The 23,458-nt window shown below is 41.7% G+C and overlaps 1 protein-coding gene across 2 annotated transcripts in view; it reads right to left on the bottom strand.

The window, feature by feature from the left end:
- SASH1 (SAM and SH3 domain containing 1) overlaps positions 1-23,458 on the bottom strand; it is a 465,315-nt gene that overhangs the window by 357,910 nt on the left and 83,947 nt on the right. The window contains exon 1 of one of the 2 annotated variants that reach the window (XM_060205373.1): positions 4,590-4,718. The exons of the other annotated variant lie outside the window; for it this stretch is intronic. Within the exon in view, the coding sequence (XP_060061356.1) occupies positions 4,590-4,610 (21 nt within the window). The 5' untranslated portion in view covers positions 4,611-4,718. Of the gene's footprint in view, positions 1-4,589; positions 4,719-23,458 lie in introns of those variants that run through there. 2 annotated transcript variants of the gene reach the window in all.

Raw genomic sequence — 23,458 nt, forward strand, 5'->3', positions numbered from 1 at the left:
CAAAACTATATCTTTAGGAGTGGTGAAGCAGTACCGTAGGAATCTCTCTCTCTCTCTCTCTCTCTCTCTTTCTCCTTGCCCTTCCTTGCCCTCTTGATTTCCTAACAAAGTCAGAGTGAGATCACTCTGTGGCACTTGTATTGTGACATTATTATTTATTTATTTATTTTTGGTCATCACTGGGGCTTCTCTTTGAACTGACTCAAACATGCACGTCCTGTGTTCCCCTTGGCCCCCCAAATAACTTGCATGTTTGAGGATCTAGGCTCAGTTTGGGCACCATCACATACCAGAGTTCAGCAGTGTTCTAATCTCTTCTTTCTCTTTCTTAAAAAGAAATAAATAATATTTTTTAAAAGAAGGAAATCATCCACTTTTTGACTTGGTTCAGAAAGCAACACATGGGAAACTATCTGTCAATATAATTTTAGAAATAATTCTGGTTTTTAGAACTTCCTGGCCATTAATGAGATACAGACAGACAGATACTGGAGCTATGTGAGCGACTACGATCACCTGATCTCTGACCTGGGTCTGTTCACAGACACTTCAGCCAGTGACTTTGAGACTAAGTTTGCCTGGAAACTTCCAGCACAACAGTTGGCTGGTCTGAGTAGAAAGAACAAATGTCCCTCCGCACTACACAATTCTACCATCCTAGATTTGTCACATGTTAAAACTGTGTTCTAAAAAGCAGACTCAGGATCTGGGAGACAGCTCACCAACTGGAACTCAAGTTACCATGGGTGTGTTCTTGTGTTAAAGCCCCAGCAGCACACAGGAGCTCCATGGAGGAACTCCTTGGATGTTGGAATAGTGATAATGGTATCTTTCCTCTCTCTGTGTCAGGTTCTCTCTTTTTCCTCTCTCTGTCATCCTCATCACCATCATCATACTGTAAAAATTGCCCAGAGAGGAGAGGAGGCTGTGAAACTGTAATCCCAAGACAATAACTGTCTTATAACATGAAGTTTCCACCCCTGCCCCACTCTGCTCATTTCTAGATGCTTGGAAAACAACTTTCCACATTTGTGGGTAAATTTGTATTCTGCAGCTGATGTAGGAATCTAACCTTGTTTTTTAGGGGGATAACGTGTTCTGAATCCTAACCAATGGCTTACAAAACTTCTGGAGAGCAGGGTGGCTACGAATTGGCATGGCATCAGAGTCTCTTGGTGACATGGGCATGTCACTAGATGTTCAATACTCAAATATGAAGCAGACAAAGATCCAATAGAACAGTTACTTCCCATAATATATAAACTATGATCAATAGGGTTTTTGAGCCATTTCCTTTTTTATGTTATATTTTATTTATTTATTGGGTAAAGATAGAAAAACTGAGAGAGAAGGGGGAAGAGAGACAGAGAGATAAAGAGAGATAGCTGAAGCAGCATGGCTTCACCACCTGTGAAGCTTCCTCCCTAAAGGTGGGAACTAGAGATTTGAACCCGAGTCCTTTTGCACATTATTACATGTATGCTTTACTAAGTGTACCAACATTTGGTCCCAGGAGATGACTATTTCTTGAGGTAATAGTTATTGAGTTTATAATATAGGTGTCACCCTAGAAGTCTCTACCATATTGCTTTTATGAATCTCTGGAGTAGAGATTAAATAGGTTAGTCATAGTAAGAAATGCAGTCATCTCTCAAGGAGGAAGCTGGTTTAAACTGGAATCATTTCTATAGATTGTGACACTCCTCTCTGGTCTCTTTAGAAAGGACAGCAATGATGTTCTGAGCTTGATAATTCCCTTTTCTGTCTGAGCTGATCAATACATCTTTATTTTTGCATCCTCCAGCACAAAACCTCAAATGTGCTTCCTCTCCTAAAAGGAAGCCTCTGTCTTGCTGGGATTAAGAGGGCATAGTCCCATGGCACAGTTTGCAGTCCAGTTTTTGGCATCTGAAAAACCTTCCTTCCCTCTTTCAAGAACTGTGGGCAACCACTCAAGAAGGAACAGTATTTTGGCATTTGGGATAAAAATCTTACCTGCCAACTGGACCTCTCTCAATGTATTGTCTCTGAAAGCAGAGGAAGCACATGTAACAAGAGTAGCCTTTGTACTCCTGGGACATCTTTGATGAGCACATCTGCACAGAGTTGGAGGGCAAGCTGGCCAACTGTGCTTGCTCACTTTCTCTTCTTTATTTTATTTAGATATTCATTTGCCCACCAGAGTTATAGCTGGGGCCTAGTCCTGCACGACTCCACTGTTCCTGGAAACCATTAAGAAACACAACCTTTGGGAGTCGGGTGGTAGTGCAGTGGGTTAAGCGCACATGGCGCAAAGCGCAAGGACTGGCATAAGGATCCTGGTTCAAGCCCCCGGCTCCCCACCTGCAGGGGAGTTGCTTCACAGGCGGTGAAGCAGGTCTGCAGGTGTCTATCTTTCTCTCCCCCTCTCTGTCTTCCCCTCTTCTCTCCATTTCTCTCTGTCCTATCCAACCACGATGACAATAATAATAACTACAACTATAAAATAAGGGCAACAAAAGAGAATAAATAAATATTAAAAAACACAGCCTTTATTTATTTTTATAGGATAGAAAGGAATCAAAGGGGCATTGAGAGGGATAGAGAAAGAGAGACACATCTGCAGCTCTGCTTTACCACTTATGAAACTTTCCCCCTATAGGTGGGGACTAGAGGCTTGAACCTGGGTCCTTCTGCATTATAACACATGCACTTAACCAGATGTGCCACCACTCAGCAAAACAGCCATTTTTTTTTAATAGAGAGGATGAGAGAAAGAGAGAAACAGAGAGAAGGAGAGACATCTTCAGCACTGCTCCACCACTCATGAAGTTTCTCCCCAAAGCTTGGGGCTGGGGGCTTGAACCTAGGAATCTCCCTAATCATAATGACATGGGCCCTCTACTGGGTAAACCACCACCTGGCCCCCACTTTCTCCCAAACAGCTTTCCATTCTCTCTCATCAGTTATGAGTGCTACCTTACTTAGGAATGCCCTAACCACAGAACCAGACGCTTATACAGTACTCTGACTAACACACTCCCTCGATTACTTAATACCCTCTTCTTTTCTTACCAAGAAGGTGAGGGGTAATTTACCCAAGCTGAAGCTCACTAGATAAATTTTTTTTTCAAACTAAGATTTTTTTCTAGGGTTCTCTCCTGTGATTCTATTTTCTCTTTCTCTTTTTCTTTCTTTCTTTCTTTCTTTCTTTCTCTTTTTTTTTTTTTGTGGCTCTGAGGACATAAGCATGCATAATTACATAATTCCACCATCCCTGGGTCAACTTTTTTTGTTTTTATTTTTATTTTAGATAAGTGTGTGGAGCATGGTGGGGGTGGGTGGGAAAGAGATAACACAACAAAATTCTATTATCCATGGAACTTCCCCTGGTGCCGGGGTGCTCTCTGGTGGTGCTAGGGATCAAACTTGAGGTCTTGTGTATGATATTAAACACATTCCAGTGGGTAAACTGTCTACCAGTCCGTATTTCTATTTTTCTTTTAAAAATTTATTTCATTTCATTTTTACTTTATTTATTGATCTGGGAGATTGGGGAGGGAACTCATATGCCCAGCTCTGGCACATGACAGTGTCAGGGATTAGACCTAGGGCTTTAGTCGTGCAAGTCTGTCATACTCCCATTGCACTGTCTCCCTGGCTTCTGAAATTTTATTCTTACTCAAGAAGTGTTTGTTTGCTTTATTTTTAAAAGACTTACTTATAAGAGAGAGAGAGAGAGAGACAGGCCAGAGCATCACTTTGGCACATATGCTGCTTGTGGCTTCTCAGAGATGATGAACAGAATAAACCCCGGAATAACAGAGATATATGTCCACCAAAGCTCTGTCTAGAAAGATCCGAAGGGCTCTGGAGACAGGCAGAGGTGGGGGGGGGGGAGGTGGTGCTCAGCTTCAAGTTGCAGGGTCCTCAGACCCTTGTTAATAACCTCTGCCCCTTCCACTTCCCTTGAATTATTTAAAGTTTAATTAAAAGGGGGAAGACTTTCTTCACATTTGGTAACACACCCCATTCAACAGAGAAGATGAAAACAAAGTCTCGAAGCATGCTGAGAAGAAAACTTCAGTAGGATATTAAATCCTAAACAGTCCATCATCAGATGGCCCCGGTCCCCTGAGGCTTTTGATATGAAGTAGAGTTACATTCTTCATTCTTAGCATGCACGGTGGAAATATTTTTAGGTCAAATTTTTTTTTTTGTAGACAAGCAGAGGGTGGAAAAGCTTTGGTTTTTGAACAGCACAAAAACATTTCTTGGCTTACAGAACTTTGTGAGAGGCATGGAAGGGGAAATATTTATGTAAATCTCTGCAAACTTAGAGAAAAAATATGGATTATGTATACATAAGTCACAAAGACAATAGATTCTGTCACAGGAACTGCAAAGTACAAGAGACTGCCTGGTTTCCCAAGAGTTCTGATCAAGCTGGGGATCAGGGAAGATTCTAGAACTGAAGATTATTTTATACCTGTCAGCCACAATAATCCTCATCATCATAGCCACCTCCTGAACGTCCGGTTAAGTGTCAGTCAGAAGGATACTGCCTTAAAGAGGAAAGGCTTAAAGTGGGAAAGAGGGCAGCTACATACCCAGCAGTCTTGGTCCTCCATGGGCTCTGCTATCGGGCCATACGTTCGAATGTTCCCCCGACTTCCTCTCTGACTCAGACTGAAATGCCTCTGCAGTGCTGATGTCAGGCTCTTAATGGAGATCTGTTTTCAATTCAGGGCAGATGTGGGACACTCTTGCCGCTCTAGGGATTATCAACTTGAAAACAAATCGCTTTCAGGATGATAAGTGGAGAGGCAGTCCTGGCTTCCTGAGGCCTCCTTGGGGTCCCTTCCAAACAGCTTGCTTCCCACACAACACAATGACCAAGGCTTGCAGGCAGGGCTGGCTCTCCAGGCTCTCAGATTTTTATGTAAAGTTTACAAATACTCCTCAGGCACCAAGCTTGTAAATCCATCTTAGATGGCTAATACAGAAATACAGACCATCTAGTAAGGTGCACAATATCCCTACTCACCCTCCAACCCCCAGAAAAAACAACAACAACTGATTTTAGCACTATGGTTCATTGATAGCAGTTTATCTGCAAATTGAAATTGAATTGTTCTGGTTCAGAGTTTTCTTGGCTCCAGAAAAGGAAGGGGAGGTTGCTTCCAAAACATCAACAGAGAAACATCCAGAAAATCAATTTCACAGGATGAGTACAATGTTCTAGAATTAGTGTTCCTGTGGCTCGAACAGCCTGCCTCCATCCTGAAACACCCTCTGCTCTGAGACCACTTGGCAGTACCAGCTCATCTATCAGGATCTGAGGCTCAAAAACAAACAAACAAACAAACAAACAAACAAAAAAACAGCCTGGAGGCTAGGAGTATGGATCGACCTGTGAAGCAATTACAGAAGCCAGACCTTCCACCTTCTGTACCCCATAATGATCCTTCGTCCATACTCCCAGAGGGATAAAGAATAGGAAAGCTATCAGGGGAGGGGATGGGATATGGAATTCTGGTGGTGGGAATTGTGTGGAGTTGTACCCCTCTTATACTATGGTTTTTGCCAGTGTTTCCTTTTTATAAATAAAAGTTAAAAAAAAAAAACACAGCCTGGAGTTTTTTATAGCCTCATTCATTTTAAAAATGCTGAAATGAGTTTTTTTTTTTTTTAAAGCAACACCCAACTTGTCAGAAATCAAAAGGAAAAAAAAAAATACAAGCTTCCTTAAATAAAACAAGTTTTTAGATAGGATTTAAAAATTAATGTGCAAGGCATTTTCCTAAGGAGCACACACAGATGCATATAGAAGTAAGTAGCATTAGTGAAAAGTTAGAAGAGAGTCACTCAAAAATAATTTATGGCAAAAAGACAATGTTGTGTCCTTCAGAGCAAAATGACTGGAACTCAAGGTGATTATGCTTAGTAGAATAAGAAAGGAAATAAAAGACAACTACTGGATGGGTTCACTCACGTGTGGAATATAGAGAATTGATGAACATAAACACGGACATGAGCTTCCTTAAAAAATGTCACCAGCCTGTCTCTAAAAATTTGGGAGGGTTGTTGGGGGGCATACAGCTTTGCGGTGAATATGGTATAGAACTATACCCCTGTTAGCTTGCAATCTTGTAAATCACTTATATAATGCATATACAGCTATTTATTTATAGTAGCTTCAGGAAATAGTGAAATGGTAGAGTATAGGAGTTTCATAGATTATGTCCCAAATTCAATTCTTGGTACCATACATGCCCGACTGAGTTTCTGGCTCTCTTTCTCTCTAATCAGTCAGTCTATCTAGCAATAAATCCTTAAATAACTTTATACTTGCCATGACTTGATCAACACTCTAAGAAATATCAGTGCTTTGTGGAAAAAAATATATATGTTTTGCCTCCACAGTTATTGCTGGGGCTTGATGCCGGCACTACTGAACTATTAATCTATTAATCCACTGCTTCGGTCAGCCATCTTCTCCATTTTAATGGATAGGACAGAGAGAAATTGAGAGAGGAGAGGGAGAGAGGGAGGGAGAGAGAAAGATAGACATCTGCAGACCTGCTTTACCACTTGTGACGTGTCTCTCGTGCAGGTGGGGGAGTCAGGGGCTCAAACATGGATCCTTATGTGGGTCCTTGGACTTAGCATTATGTGCTTTTAATTGGGTGTGCTTCTTCCCAGCCCCCTGAAAAAAAAATATATATTTAGGTAACCAGAGAGGTGACTCAGCAGATAAAGCAAAGGTCTTCCATGCAAGGGGCACTGGACTGGATTTTTGGTACCAGCATATATGCTTTGATCTATATATCTATATCTTTATCTGAATATCTGAATATATATGCATATATATATTCATAAAACATATCAAGTATTTAAAAGTAGTATTATGTGTTTGGCATAACATCCGTACATGCTAGAGCACTCAGTCCCCAAGAGAGACAATGGAGAATGATAGACTAAACTTTTAGTAGCTTAAACACTTGCTGAGTGGCTGTGATGCAGTTTCATAAGTAGGTGCTCAGAGTTTGGGGTGGATCATAAAGGGACAGGCTTCCAGATCTTTTTAACTGACTGGCACTGGCATATTACTGCCCAGGCCAGAGACTCTAAATTGATAATACGGTTCATTTAGGTAGGTAGTTTACTCAATTCTACAAACAACAGTAATGATGCATTAACACTGATCTGGTAGCACTAGCACAGCACCAGGAGTAAATGGCCTTGTCTTCTTCTGGTTTTATCTCTTCCTTTGGTTTCCAGGAATAAGCAGTGACTGCCACTAGCTTCCCATCTAGATGAAAATTTTTCTCCACATGGAAGAATATATTTAATATTCTAATATTCTAATATTAGAATATTAGATATTCTAATTCAAGCGGATCAGAAAGGTAAAGAAATCTACCACTTTTTACAAATGAGTCACCTAGATTTTCTTTGGGCAAATAGACTTCTGGGGAAACTACTACTAAGGGCACTCTTTGGAATTCTGATTCTGTCCATGAGTGACAATGATATAACTACCTAACAAACTTACTAGAATCAGTTTTGAGGGGACAGTTAGCAAACATGGTTAGGAAAATCAGATACTGTCGGTGACCTGTGGGTGACTTTGAAAGACAGGCGTTAAGTGTGGGGATACCTTTGTGATGTGGTGAACAAAGATGGAATGATGAGTCCTGACTCATGGTGCATGTTCTAGTTCTAGGACTGCTACTAATTCGATTTCTGGCCTTGGGCACCTCATTTCTCTTCTCTAATCCCTCCATTTTTTAATCTGTTCTAGGTAGTCATTCATTTGACTTTCTTCTTCCTCACCCAATCATCAAAAGAAAAGAAAGAAAGAAAGAAAGAAAAACAAAGGAAGAAGGAAAGAAATAGAGAAAGAAGTTCTGAAGCCAAGGGAAATAGCTTACCAGATATGTGTGGCTGAGTCTGCATCAGACATTCATAGAAAGTATGTTCACTCATTATCTCCTTTCCTTTTTAAAATTTTAAAAAAATATTTATTTATTTATTTATTCCCTTGTTTTATTGTTGTTGTTATTGATGTCCTCCTTGTTGGATAGGACAGAGAGAAATGGAGAGAGGAGGGGAAGACAGAGAGGGAGAGAGAAAGATAGACACCTGCTTCACTGCCTGTGAAGCAACTCCCCTGCAGGTGGGAAGCTGGGGGCTCAAACCGGGATCCTTAGGCTGGTCATTGTGCTTGGCACCACCTGCACTTAACCTGCTACACTACTGCCTGACTATCTCCTTTCCTTTTTGATAGAATGTTTGGGTGGGAGAGAACTGGTACAGAGTACTTTTTTCTCATAGGAAATAACAATGAGTTATTTAATTATTTAAGAGAGAGAGATAGAGATATGGAGAGAGAGAGAACCAGAGTATCATCTTGGCTTATTAAATGTCTGGGAAGCACTTCTGGGACCTGGTGCCTGGAAGCCCTACACTCTAGCCCTGAGCACTTAAACTTTTTATTTTTTGCATTTCTTATGAGAGAGAGAGAGAGAGAGAGAGAGAGAGAGAGAGGCCAGAACACCACTCTGGTACATACTGTGCTAAGAACTGAAGTGACAGCCTGAGGCATGCAAGTCTACACTTCATCCTGCTGTCTTCTCTTCCCAGCCACAAGGGTGCTTTTCAGTTAAAAAAAATTCCTGATGTCAGAGATAGCTCAGCTGGTAGGGCTCTGACTTTACCAAGTACATGACCCAAGTTGGAGCCTTAGACACCACTCAGGGAGTTTCTGGTGTTGAGGTCTCTCCCCTTCTTCTCTGTTTGAAGAAGTCAGCCCAGAGTTGTGAATCCCTTGTGATGACAAAAATAATTCTGAGAGTATCTCCAGTTATCTCTAGTCTTTCTCAGTCATGCACTATACAACCCAAATGAGTCAAAAGAGTGGGGGCAGGGGTGGGGTGGGTGGTAGAGCACCGGGTTAAGCACACACAGTAGGAAGTACAAGGACCCACACAAGGATACCATTCAGTGAGGCAAGTGTCTATTTCTCCCTCTCTATCTTCCCCTTTCCTCTCAATTTCTGTAGTCCTACCGAAAAAAAAAATGGCCACAGGAGCAGTGGATTTGTAGTGCAGGCACTGAGCCCCAGTGATAATAGTGGAGGCTAAATAAATAAGTAAATAAGGCAGCTGGGCAGTAGTGCAGCAGATTAAGAGCACATGGCATGAAGCACAAGGACCGGCATAAGAATCCCAGCTCCCCACCTTCAGGGGGAGTTGCTTCAATAGTGATGAAGCAGGTCTGCTGTGTCTATCTTTCTCGCCTCCTCCCTGTCTTCCCCTCCTCTCTCCATTTCTTTCTGTCCTATCCAGCAACAATAGCAATAACAACATCAAGGGCAACAAGGGCAAATAAAAAAAAGGGGGGGGGAAATAGTCTCCAGAAGCAGTGGATTTCTAGTGTAGGCACCAAGCCCTAGTGATAACCCTGGGGGCAAAAATAAACAAACAAACAAATAAATAAATAAATATAAGTATAAAAATAGAGAATGACCAAGTATTAATATCTATTGATAAAGAAGCTAGGGGTAGGGTGAGCATAGACCTAGGTGTGCCTATGCCCTATCTGATTCTGTGGGCACAAAAATCAGGCTCAGATTTCCTAGCTCTTCCAGCTGTTGGTCACTTCCGGCATTGACAGCACACCATCTCATGCATTAGAAGAACTTTTAGGCTAGTAACCAAAATATATAAAGAACTTGCCAAACTCAAAAACAAGAAAACAAATAACCCCATCCAAAAATGGGAGGAGGACATGGACAGAATATTCACCACAGAAGAGATCCAAAAGGCCGAGAAACACATGAAAAAATGCTCCAAGTCTCTGATTGTCAGAGAAATGCAAATCAAGACAACAATGAGATACCATTTCACTCCTGTGATAATGTCATACATCAGAAAAAGTAACAGCAGCAAATGCTGGAGAAGTTGTGGGGTCAAAGGAACCCTCCTGCACTGCTGGTGGGGATGTAAATTGGTCCAACCTCTGTGGAGAACAGTCTGGAGGACTCTCAGAAGGCTAGAACTGGACCTACCCTATGATCCTGCAATTCCTCTCCTGGGGATAAATCCTAAGGAATCCAACACACCCATCCAAAAAGATCTGTGTACACATATGTTCTTAGCAGCACAATTTGTAATAGCCAAAACCTGGAAGCAACCCAGGTGTCCAACAACAGATGAGTGGCTGAGCAAGTTGTGGTATATATACACAATGGAATACTACTCAGCTATTAAAAAATGGTGATTTTACTGTTTTCAGCCCATCTTGGATGGACCTTGAAAAATTCATGTTAAGTGAAATAAGTCAGAAACAGAAGGATAAATAATCTCATTCTCAGGCAGAAGTTGAAAAACAAGATCAGAAGAGAAAACACAAGTAGAACCTGAACTGGAATTGGCGTATTTCACCAAAATAAAAGACTCTGGGGTAGGTGTGTGTGGGTGTGTGGGGGAGAATACAGGTCCAAAAATGATGACAGAGGAACTAGTGGGGGTTGTATTATTATATGGAAAACTGGGAAATGTTATGCATGTACAAACTATTGTATTTACTGTTGAATGTAAAACATTAATTCCCCAATAAAGAAATTTTTAAAAAAGAACTTTTAGCCAAATACAAACAGGTGCAGCAGTAGTGTATAGCTATGGCCAGGGAGGTAGCTCATTGGGAGAGAGTGAGATTTGCAGGCACAGCATCCTGGAACTGCTTCCCTGGTATTGAATAGGCCAGAGTGATGCTCTGGTTCTCTCTCCCCTTCAGTAATTAAATAATGTAGTTGTTATTTCCTATTACAAAAAGGCAGGCTGTACTGGTTCTCTCCTGTCAAGCATTCTACCAAAAAGGAAAGGAGATGCTAAGATGTGAATGTGGCAGTGTTCATTTAAGCACTGAGAACTAGCTGTTACGGTTTTCAAAGATGAAATTCTGATTTGGGGGCTGGGAAGACAGCATAGTGGTTATAGAAAATACTTTTAAGTCTGAGGGCCCCAACTTCCCAGGTTTAATCCCCAGCACCATTATAAGCCAGATCTGTGCAGTGCTCCTGTTGCTTTCTGTGTCTTTCTCATTAACATAAAATATTTAAGGGCGAGGGTAGATAGCATAATGGTTATGCAAAGAGACCCTCATGCCTGAGGCTCCGAAGTCCCAGGTTCAATCCCCCACACCACCATAAACCAGAGCTGTGCAGTGCTCTGGTATTTCTCTCTGTGTCTTTCTCTCTCTGCATCTCTCTCAAAAATAAAATAAATAAAATACTTTAAAAAAACATAAAATATTTAAACTTATTATTATTATTATTATTTAGATCCTGTATCTTTAGTTCTACATGATAGTCATGTTTGGAAGTGAGTACTTTTACAAAGCACTCATGCAGGACAAGCAGCTCTCTGAGCCACTAGTTTACTAAACTCCATCTCAATTATTTTTCTTCTCAACAAGTTTACAAGGAAAGGACAGTCTTTATGGCCCAAAGGAAGCCTAGAAAAAGGCTGGATTTCAACAGGGAAGGTAACAGGAAGGAGAAAAGCTTATAAAATTAACTACCAGACAAGTGGATGTAGCCCCAGAGGAAATGAGTTTCTGTAAGACTTTTAACTTTTCAAAGACAGTGTTAGGATATTCCGTGGGAATGGATAAGTCAGTGGTTTGGGCAGAATATGATGTTTCAAAACAGCGAGGAGGAGGAGGAGGAGGAGTATCTGTTGCCATGCACAAATCAGAGTTGAGCTGAGATGTGCAACTTGGCTATCAGCAGTTAATTAATTTCTTCCCTTCATATTTGCCACTTTTCATAGTAGCTAGTCTGCATGTTATTTACATTAAACCTGATCTGCCTAACTTTCCCATGAGAGCTAAAAGTAATAACAGAGTCTTCCCAGAACTGTGCAATATATTCTTTTTGTAGCAGAAAAAAAATATGAAAATTCACTGCATCTGAGCCATTCCCATCATGCATACCAAATGTCAACGGTATTATTTTATTTCATAACAAGCAGACGTCTACTCTTCAATGAGAAAATTACCTCCTCCGATGCCTTTCTTGGCATTGCAAATAGTTTGATCATGAAACACTGCAAAACATTGAAAAATCTCTCCCATCCATCAAGACTTCCTAACTCTAGCAGTTGATGATTCCAGCAGAAAGAGAAACAGTTAAGAGTTGTATTATTTATTATTCACATCGTTGATTTGAATACATTCACTTCCGTGCATGGGATTCATAAAGTTTCACATGGCAAGAAGAAGAAGAAGAAGAAGGAGAAGGAGAAGGAGAAGGAGAAGGAGAAGGAGAAGGGGAAGGGGAAGGGGAAGGGGAAGGGGAAGGGGAAGGGGAAGGGGAAGGGGAAGGGGACGGGGAAGGGGAAGGGGATGGGGAAGGGGAAGGGGAAGGGGAAGGGGAGGGGAAGAGGAAGGGGAAATAGAAGAAGAAAAAGAAGAAGAAGAAGGAGGAGGAGGAGGAGGAGGAGGAGGAGGAGGAGGAGGAGGAGGAGGAGGAGAAAAAACTAGTATAGCCACACACCCTTTGGAATATAACTAAAATATGCCTACTAGCTATCTACAAAAATGAAGGACACCCCCCCAACTCTTTATCTACACTATTTCAGCCTTTAGGTTCATGATTGGTCAACAATTTGTTTGGCTTTGTATATTAACTCTCTTTTCAGCCACCAGGTTAAATCACTAATAAAATGAAAAAAACTAAATAATGTTCATGTCCATTTAACTAAACTTTACATCATACTATAGTCAGGTTTGAGCAAATATTTTAATTAAAAGAAAACTGAAAAAAGATGAGGAGAAAAAAAGCTTATAAATACAATGCTTTGTGTGCACTATCTTAATTGATTCAGGGATCCTGTAAGGTAGTGGGTTCTATATTCCCCTTTTACAAGTGAGGAAGCTTAGAGAGTTTCAGGTCAAAGATAGAGAATGTCTTCATATTTTAACCAGATATCTGTGTTCTATTTTCCTGGTAGCCAACCAATTTTTAGCAAGTGTCAGAGAGGAAAGAATCTGATCAAGTAATTCTCAGAAAACTGCTAGGAACACTTACAACTTACCTAAGCTATACTGCCATTTCTAATAAGGGGATTGAATCTCTTAAGGAACTTTTAGAATCAGTCATTGAGAAACACATTCCCCTACCACTTGAAGAGTTCAGTTGGAGAATCACAGGCTGTGGGCTGCTGATTCTTAATTATTTGCTTTGTCTATGCCCAAGGTTTAGTAGCCTTCTGAGAGCAGTCAAGTTTACACTGATTTGACATTTGAAAGATTGAGCTTGTGTCCCAGACAGAGGGTGAGAAACAGAGAGAGACAGGGAAGAGTAGAGAAAAGGAGAAAGGAGAGATCACAGCAGATCTCCACTCTGCACGAAGCATCCCTCCTGCAAAAGGGGGTGGGGACTCCAACTTGGGTTGTTGCACGTAGTTCTATGTGCACTCTGCCAGGTGAGCCAGCAGGCAGTGCTCCAAATGCTGTTTATTAACCAGCCCATTGTTGTGTTATTATTATTATAGTCATGATTATTGTTATGACATAAATGAGAAACATTATACTAGGAACTATACAACGTGCTGTGTTTTATTTACTCATACATTATATCTTAATTACACATAAAATGCAGTATATTGCACTGTATTGTTCCTTGTAGAATGCATCCCATTTGTATTAAGACAATCATCAGAAGGCAGGCACAAAACTGATCAGTAAAACAGTAACAGAGCTAACAAACTGAAACCAAGAAGGAGTCCAGATGGAGACTGCTGGGAGAAGTACCTACTTCATATCCAGCAGCCAGAAGGAGGGAACATTTAAGCACAGAGAAAGCTGGTTATTCAAAGTGTGACGAGGAAAACATCCCAAGCAAAACAAACAAACAAACAATCAAAAAACAAAGTGCATCCACACAAAATATCTGAGAGGAGGGAGAAAGATCAGTGCATTTGGGAAATTTGGGAAACTGGAAAAAGTCAAGTACAAGTGGAATCTGAAGAACATGGGGTCTTGGGTGGCTGGTTATCACAATACTACAAAAGAGAACTCTTCAAGGGCGGGTCCCCCAGTCTTCTTGCACAATGGGAGGAGTATGAGTTTTACTTGATGTTTCTTAGGGAGCTATTGCAGAATTTTAAGTAGAGAATCACCATGATCTTATTTATGCTTTAATATGATGTCTATTCTGTTGGGAGAAAGATTTCCAAGACAGTTTCTGCTTTCAAAGCAATCCTTGTTGGAACAGCAGAAAATATAAAATAATCTGTCTATATGCCTATATAAACATAAATATATATATATATTAATTGATTTACAAGACTATCTGCTTTACTACAATTTCATATTTCTTTTTTAAATTTTATTATTTTTATTACTAGATAGAGACAGAGAAATTAATAGGGGAGGGGGAGATAAAGAGACAGAGATACACCTATAGCCCTGCTTCACCAATCGTGAAACTTTCCCCCTGCAAGTGGGGGCCAGAGGCTTGAACCTGTGTCCTTATACAGGTAATGTGTGCACTTAACCAGGTGCACCACTGCCTGGATCCCTAATTTCACTCCTCTTCCTATGTTACTAAACTAGACCCATCACTAAACCAAGATTTCTCTACCACAGTCCTCAGGGCTCTCTTCCCTCTTTGAGTACTGCCTATTCGTTTGCTTTTGTTCTTTTTATTCAGTATTTGTGCTTTTCCTTTTGACTTACTTTGCTTACCATGGCCTCCTCCAGTTCCATTCATGCTGTAGAAAAAAAAGGGGGCAAGAATTCATCTCTTCTTACAGCTGAGTAGTGTTCTATAGTGTTCATATACCAGTTCTGTATTCACCCATCTGTCCTTGGACTGTCTCAATAGCTTGCATCTGCCTGAATTTTAAAAGCAACCTCCTAGAGACATAATCCTGCATGCATCTGAAGGAACAGCAGCTTTTCTGCATATTAAGTTGGGATGGAATTATAGATAACAGAGTTCTCCCAAATAATCGTCAGTGAACAATAAGTTTTGGAGTCTCTTTCATTAGAGAAAGGTACTGCCTTGGAGTGAAAAAGAGCCAGTCATATGTGACCTCATTAATTCCTAGATTTAGTGCTAGAAATATGACTCACTATTGGATGGGTAACAGTAAGTAGGTGAATACCTAGGATAAGTGTTTAACATGCTAGTATTGCTCTCATCAGAACAGGACTCTTAGCATCCCTAATACAAATAAAAGTAAAGGCACTTCCACTGTGCCTGGGCCAGCTCAGAAAGAAATTCTACATCCTCACAGAGCCTGCTGTTTCCAGTGCTCAGACAAGGAGAGGAAACAGCAACAGTCTATATCACATACTGCTGAAAATATACAGATGTGAATGGACAACTTCCAGATTGTTACAGCTTGAAAAGTCAAACTCATTATCTCATTATGCCTTTTATCCCCTTGCAGATCTCCATGCAAAGCCTATTTCTGATGGTTGAGTTATGAAACTCCAGAAACCAGGGATCGTCATGGGAAGGCAGACAGACGGCTCACTGCAGCCAAGCTCCTGGGCACTGCTCTAGTCATCAGTTTAATGAGAGCTGTTAACATCACCTCCATCAGCATGGCTGCCCTGGGCTGACTTGCTGGGGCTATGTACAGGTGCTCTTGGCCAAAAATGTAATGGCAGTTATTACATTATCAACGAGGCACAGATGTGCTTTCTGCCTGAACTCAAGGTGGTGTTCCTGCCAAGTGCATCACTCTTTCAGCGGGACCAGGTCTGTTTGTATCAAAATGCTGTTCTAGCTCAGTGAACCTGAGCACTGCCTTCTGCTTCCCCGGGACACAAGTTTAGAAAACAGGTTTAAGAATGCAAAGAAGGTTGGCTGCTCCAAAGGCAGGTCCAGGTTGTTCTAAAGAGCGGGGGAACTCATCCTCCAACTTTCTTCCCCACCCCACCCCCCTTAGGGAAAATCCCAGGTTCTGTATATTCTGTCACTGACTCATCAGGTTTTGCTTGGTCAGCTACTCTGTGCCAGATACCCTAAAACTGGGGTAGGGGGGTGGGGGGTGGGGGGTTGAGGGGGTGTCAAAGATGAGACTGCCACGGAGTTTGCTTCTAGGTGTCCCACAGTGCTTTCTGCTGCAACTCATCTTCCTTTTGAAATTTGTTAAAATTCTCTCTCAAAAATTGCATCTTCGGGAGTCGGGGTGGTAGCGCAGTGGGTTAAGCGCACGTGGCGCAAAGCACAAGGACCTGCATAACGATCCTGGTTCAAGCCCCCAGCTTCCCGCCTGCAGGGAATCACTTCACAAGTGGTGAAGCAGGTCTGCAGGTGTCTATCTTTCTCTCCCCATCTCTATCTTCCCCTCCTCTCTCCATTTTCTCTCTGTCCTATCCAACAACAAAAACAGCAATGACAACAACAATAAGAAGAACCACAATGATAAACAACAAGGGCACCAAAAGGGAATAAATAAATAAAATAAATATTTAAAAAATTTGCATCTTCATTGTCCCCATCTCCCAAGGTGCCAACTCCGAGGTCAAGGCGTTTTCTCAATGGTTAGATGCACATCTGGTTTTGGATGCTGGGAATCTCCTTTTCCCTATGTTGAGTTGTTTGTTATTTGTCTCAGTCCCAGAAATCTCTCTGACTTAAAGCCAGGCTCCTTAAAGCTGGAAGCTCACATCATGGCTAATGCCAAGTCAGTTTGGGTGCCAGGGTGCTGAGAACTGGTTTAGAAAGGCACCCAGTGGGTTATTTGCTTCTGTTCTCAATGGGAGTTACCTAGAAGGAAGAAATCATGGCTTTTCCTGGGAGTGGGGAAGCATGGTTCTAACTGATCTTGGCTTTCAGAGGGATGTTGCCTTGCTGTTTGGGAAAGTTGATCTCTTATCCAGGAACTAGATATTGAGGTAGGAAGTCAGTAGAGTGGCCACAATGCAGACTCCTTGCTGCCATTTTGTTATGAAGACACTGAGAGGAGCCAGTCATGCACCCAAGTTATTGGGAATCACACACACATTTACATGGAAAAACATGCAGATTGGCAGCTGCACCCTGGGACTATCCCCCAAACCAGCCAGACCACTTGAGACAACCAGGAGCTTCAGTACCACCAGAGACCACCCACACTCCCCACTCATCTGTCCCAGTTTAGCCAATTTTCAAGAAGGGTAAATGACACGAACACAATCCCACTAATTACAACCAACCGAGGGCTTGAGACAACAGGACTAAAATCAAGCTGTATTTGATTGTGAGTGTAGTATGGAACTACACCCCTGAATCTTACAACTGTGTAAACCATGGGTAAATCAATAATAAAATGATAAGAAATCAAACAGTATTTTTAAATCTCTCAATAGTTTTTCCTTGGAGTGTCCACTTCACATGGAATCTATTTCCACCCTCACTGCTCCCCATTTTATCCCTAACCTTTACTCAGTGTTCTGCTAGTAAACCCTTTACTCCAATAATCACTGGGACTTGGGGGTAAACTCTCTATTCTGTGACCCTGAACAAGAGTCTGTTTCCTGCGAGACTAAGCAACAACTTTCAGGGTGGGGGCGGGGGGGCACTTTTTAATTTTAAAGTATTTTATTTATTTATTTTGAATGAGAGAGGGGTAGAGATAGATAGAGAGAGGCCAGGGCGCTGTTCAGCTGGGGATTGCACCTGGGACCTCAGAGCCTCAGGTATGAAAGTCTTTTGCATAACAATTATGCTGTCTCCCTGGCCTCTGGGGGTGACTTTTGAAATAGTAACAGTTTCAGTTAGAAGCACAGAAAGATGAACAGACACAAATAAGATGGGGAGGGCATATTTATATAGGTGAAGCGTGTGTTGTGTGTGTGTGTGTGGGGGAGAGATAGGTGAAGTGTGCAGTTTTCTTTTTTAAAGTAATTGAGTTGTTGGATAAATAGAGATAGAAATTAATAAAAAGGGGGAGATACACATTCAAGGAGAGATGATAGATAGATAGATAGATAGATAGATAGATAGATAGATAGATAGATAGATGGATGATAGACTTGCAGCATTAAATCACTGCTCATTAAGCTTTCCCCCTGTAGGTGGGAAACTGGGAGCTTGAACCCAGGTTCTTGAGCATGGTAACATGCTCATCAAACCACTTGTGCTACTGCCTGGCTCATACAGAGTTTTCTTAAGCATCTGAGCGCATCCAGCTTTGGAAAACATGAGAAAAACAGTCAGGATGGAGCTTGTTATATCTCCTTCGACCACTAAGCGAAGATGACACAACGATCCAGAAGATAAATGGATGCTATTCTTCTCCATTTTCTTTCCACCTCAGCTTCTCTTCTCCCACCTGAGTTTTGGTTCCCTGCCCCGTTCTCTTGTCCCTTTTCCTTCTCCAGTCCTGACTGATGGCTTGGCAGTGGCAGTGTGAAGAGAGAGGCAGTGGCAGTGTGGAGAGAGGGCCGGTGGCATGGTGGCATGAACCCTATTGTAGGCTTCCCCCACCCCCTAGGGATGTAGCTGTCTTTTGGGGAGAAGCTGCAGGGCTGTCATTCCTGCAGCACAGCTCAGAGCCCCTGAGATGAAGGCCAGTGCCGGTACCCTCACTTCTCCATGACTGTTGTCCCTGGCTGACCTCTTCAAGACGGGAATCTCTTGACAGGTGATCTGCTGTTGCCTCCTGTATGTATCCTTGACTAAGTCTGGGAGATGCATATGACCCCCCCTCTCCTCTAGGTTTTGGCTCTCATAGCATGTTTAGCTTCCCTTCGCTCTGTTTGCATTGCCAGTTATTGCTGACAAGATTCTGATCACCTCTCCTCTCTCCTAGGCAGATGGGGACATGTTTTGTCAAGCTTGATGGAAGCAAGTACACCAGGGACCTGGCAGATGAGACTAGAAAGTGACTGTCATGCTAGTGTGCTGTCACCTAGGAAGACAGAGGGGGTGCAAACTCCTCCAGTGAGTCTGGATGAAAAACAGATGTGGACCTGTGAGGGTGAGTTCTGTCCAGGGGTTCACCCATTGTCTCTCCTTTGTCATAGAAGGGTGGAGACCTCAACGGCAGGGAATCTAGACAATATATTAACATTTGCAAAGCCCTCATGGGATGCTTGCCAAATATGCAAATTCAAAGCAAGGCATGCAGAAAGCACTTGTTTAAGATATATTTATCATGTCTTTTTATGAGATAGAAAGACCAGAACATTAGTCAGTTCTGGCATATGGCAGTGCTAGAGTAAAACCTGGGTCATTAGGCATATAAGTTCTGTGCTCTAATGCACTGGGCTATTTCTTTTTCTTTTTTCTTTCTTTCTTTAATTTCTTTATTCCCTTTTTGTTGTCCTTGTTGTTTTATTATTGTAGTTATTATTGTTGTTGTAATTAGTGTGGTCGTTGTTGGATAGGACAGAATGAAATGGAGAGAGGAGGGGAAGACAGAGAGGGGAAGAGAAAGATAGACACCTGCTGACCTACTTCACCACCTGTGAAGTGACTCCCTGCAAATGGGGAGCCGGGGGCTTGAACCGGGATCCTTACGCGAGTCCTTGCGCTTTGCGCCACGTGCGCTTAACCCGCAGTGCTACCGCCCGACTCCCTACACTGGGCTATTTCTATAGATCTCTGTCTTTGCTTTATCCTTTTTTAAAAGATTTTATTTTTAGGGGCTGGGAGTTGGTGCACCTGGTCAATACACACAGCAGTAAGTGTAAGGACCCATGCAAGGATCTGGGTTCAATTCCACAGATTCCCACTTGCAGGGGAGAAGCTTCACAAGCCGCAAAGCCGGTCTGCAGGAGGTGCCTGTCTTTGTCCCTCCCTCTCAACCTCTCCCTCCTTGCTCAATTTCTCCATCCTAGTCAATGAAATAGGAAAAAAATGACCACGAGGAGCAGTGGATTTGTAGTGCTGGCACCTAGCCCCGGCTAACTGTGGAGGCAAAAAAAAAAAACTTTTAAATTTACATAACTTGATTTTATTTTATTGAAGAGAGACAGAAAGAAATCGAGAGGGAAAGGGGAGGTAGGAAGGGAAAAAGAGAGATACATGTAACACTTCTTCATAACTTGGCAAACTTCCCTTCTGCAGGTGAGGACCAGGGGCTTGAGCCAGGATCCTTGCACATGGTGTTATGTGCATTTAACCAGATGTGTCACTGTCTGACCCTCTTTGTTTTATAAAGTACAGCCAAGTGCTGAGAACGGAACACTGAGTGGATTTCTTTTATGAAAAGAAAGAGACATGCAATGCTAGGGATTGCCCCCATACGTACCAGGCAGGTGTTCCATCACTGAGCTACCTTCCTTATTATGAACAATTCCTGTTAGATTTACATATCAAATGTACAGACTGCATCCTAAGTTATTTAGGGGAAAGTGTGGCAACCATGGGATGAACCATGTGACATTTCAAATGTTTTCTATAGAAAACAGAAATCCTTTCCAATGTCTGTCTCACAATTTAATAGCATCAACTCTTCAAGGATGTGAAGAAAAGGGAACCCTCCTGCATTGTCTGTGAGAAAGTAAATTAGTGCATCTCCATGGTCATGGAGGCATTATTTACAGTAAGTAAGGCATAGGATCAACCTATTGTTCATCACTGGAAATGTATATTATCACCAGGCTTTCACTGACTTAGAAAAAAATGTAGATATAAAGAGGGAGACAGAGACAGAGAGGGAAAGATAGCACAACAATGAATCTTTCTTCAATGCAGTGAACCTAGAACAAATGACAAAGCACATGGATTATCAAATTGAGTTATTTTGCCAGCCTCATCATTGGATGAAAAAATACATAGGAGCCGGACAGTGGCAGACTTGATTAAGCACACAAGTTACCATGCACAAAGACCTGGGTTTGAGGCCCAGCTCCCCACCTGTAAGGGGCCAGCTTCACAAGCTGTGAAACAAGTGTTGTAAGTGTCTCTCTCCCCACCCCCATCTTTCCTTTCCCTCTCAAAATTCTCTTAATTCTATCAAAATTGAAATAAAATACTCTTCTAGAAACAGTGGATTCATCATGCAGATGCTGAGCTCTAGTGATAGCCCTATGGTAATATGTATCATACACACGCGCGCGCGCGCACACACACACACACACACACACACACACACACACACACACACACACAACTGTTATTTGACCACAAAGAGGAATAGAACCTTGCCATTTGTAACAACTTAGATGAGGTTTGACAGAAGTATGCTAACTGAAATAAATCAAGGAGAGAAAGACAAATACTAGGTGATTTCACTTATATAAGGACTTGTAAGACAAAAAACAAAGCATAAAATCCCAAACCAGAAAAGCCAAACTCATAGATATGGAGAATAGATTGGTAGTTGCCAGAGGCAGGAATATATGAAACTGAGGAAGGAGGTTAAACGGTCTAAGCTTCCAGTCATATGGCATGTAATTCATGGAGATATAATGATACTAATAATATTCTTTCACTCATCTGAAAGTTACTAAAAGAGTAGAACTTTCCCTGCCTTACATTTACTGCTCTTCAGCTACTAAGCTGAAGATGCTGTCATAATTCCATTCTGACTTCCCTAGACACACGACCTCATCAGTGTGTCCCAGAACCTCCCCTCCCCAGAGCCTACACCACTAGGGAAAGATAGAAACCCACTGGGGTTGTGGATCAACCTGTCAATATTCATGTCCAGCTGAGAAGCAATCATTGAAGCCAGAACTCCCACTTTACGCACCCCATAAAGAATTTCGGTCCATACTCCCAGAAAGGAAGAAATGTTAGGGGAAGATGACCAGGGGCCATGAGCTCCGATACCATCAGGACCCAGACAGAGAATAGGGAAAAAGGAAGGACATTCAGAAGAAGCAATAAGTGTTAAGTGTGGCTTAGATAGGAAGAGAAGGCAGGACCACAGGAAAAAAGGGCAGATATATATATTCACAGAAATAATAGTAAATCCATATTTATGACCTTTAGAGTAGTACAATTTTCTAATGGAGGGAATGTGGACACAGAATTCTGGTAGTGGGAAAGGTACAGAATTATGCCCCTATTATGCCATAATTTCGTAAGTCAATATTAAGTCACTAGTAATTTTTTAAAAAGTCAAAAAATTAAAATAAATAAAACTTACAAGTATTCACAAGAGAAAATTTAAAGATATTAACCAGATGCACTGCGGTAATCATTTTGTAATATACATAAATGTCATATTATTATGATGCTTAGCTGAAACTAGTATAGTGTTATAGGGCAATTATATCTCAGTAAAAATAAAATGTTCTTCAAATTTTATAAAAATTGAAAGAACTATAGAATGGTATCCCTTGCTCTCTGTTTTTTTTTTTTTTTTTTTTTAAGAATTTTCTCTCTGGCTTATGGTTTTCTTTGGGATTGAATAGAAAACTTTGGAGTCTCAGGCATGAAAATATTTTGCATAGCCATATGCTAACTCTCCAGTCCACAGTTTGGCTTTTTTCTTATTGCAAGGGTTCCGCCTGTGAGACCCAAGGCATTCTCTTGAGCAGGGGGTCAGTTCTAAGCCAGATTTTTTTTTAACCAGTCCCTTATCCTCCATTAACCTAATAATTCATGTGTGAAGAAGTAAAGAGTGATGTATTAAGTCAGGTGTGTGCTAGGGGCAGAGGGATGAGTCACACAGACCTGCCCCATGAAGACAGATCAACAAGAGCAAGCAATGCAACTAGGGCCATGATGGGAGAATGCTGAGTTATTTAATGAGTCTTCCGCCAGAGTAACCTGCCTACTCATGTTCATTGGTGAGGGATCAATGGTAAGGGCTGAAAGTGTTCCAAAGAAGAATCCAGAAAAAATGTCTGCACTTTCCTGATCTCTCTGCCTTATCTCTCATAAGGTTCACTTGAAATTCAAGGGCAAGTGATACAACTGGCACAGACAACTCTGCTCCTTCTTAGAATAATTTTAAAAAGGGGTCTGGGTGACGGCGTACCTGATGGAGAGCACCCATTACCTTGCACAAGGACCTGGGTTTGAGTTCCTGCTCTCCATTTCCAGGGGGAAGGGACATTTCTCAAGCAGATTTTTAGGTTTCTCTTTGTCTCTATCTCCCCCTCCTCTCTCAATTTCACTCTAATCTGTCAAATAAAGTAGTAAAAAAAAAAAAAAAAGGAAAAAGTAGCCACTGGGAGTGGTAGATTCATAGTGCTGGCTCTTAGAGCCCCTGTGATAACCTGTGTGGTAAAAAAAAAAAAAAAAAAGGCTTTTAAAAATATGTATTTGTTTTGGGGCTGGGTAGTGGCAAAGGGGGTTAAGTGCACATGGCACAAAGTACAAGGACCAGAGTATGGATCTCAGTTCAAGCCCCTGGTTCCCCACCTTCAGGAAGGTCGCTTTACAAGCAGTGAAGCAGGTCTGCAGGTGTCTAACTTTTTCTCCCCTTCCTCTCTTGATTTCTCTCTGTTCTATCCAACAACAATGACAGCAATAACAACAATAATAACAACAACAATGATAAACAAC

This window comes from Erinaceus europaeus, chromosome 13 (genome assembly GCF_950295315.1).
Source record: "Erinaceus europaeus chromosome 13, mEriEur2.1, whole genome shotgun sequence".
Taxonomy (NCBI): domain Eukaryota; kingdom Metazoa; phylum Chordata; class Mammalia; order Eulipotyphla; family Erinaceidae; genus Erinaceus; species Erinaceus europaeus.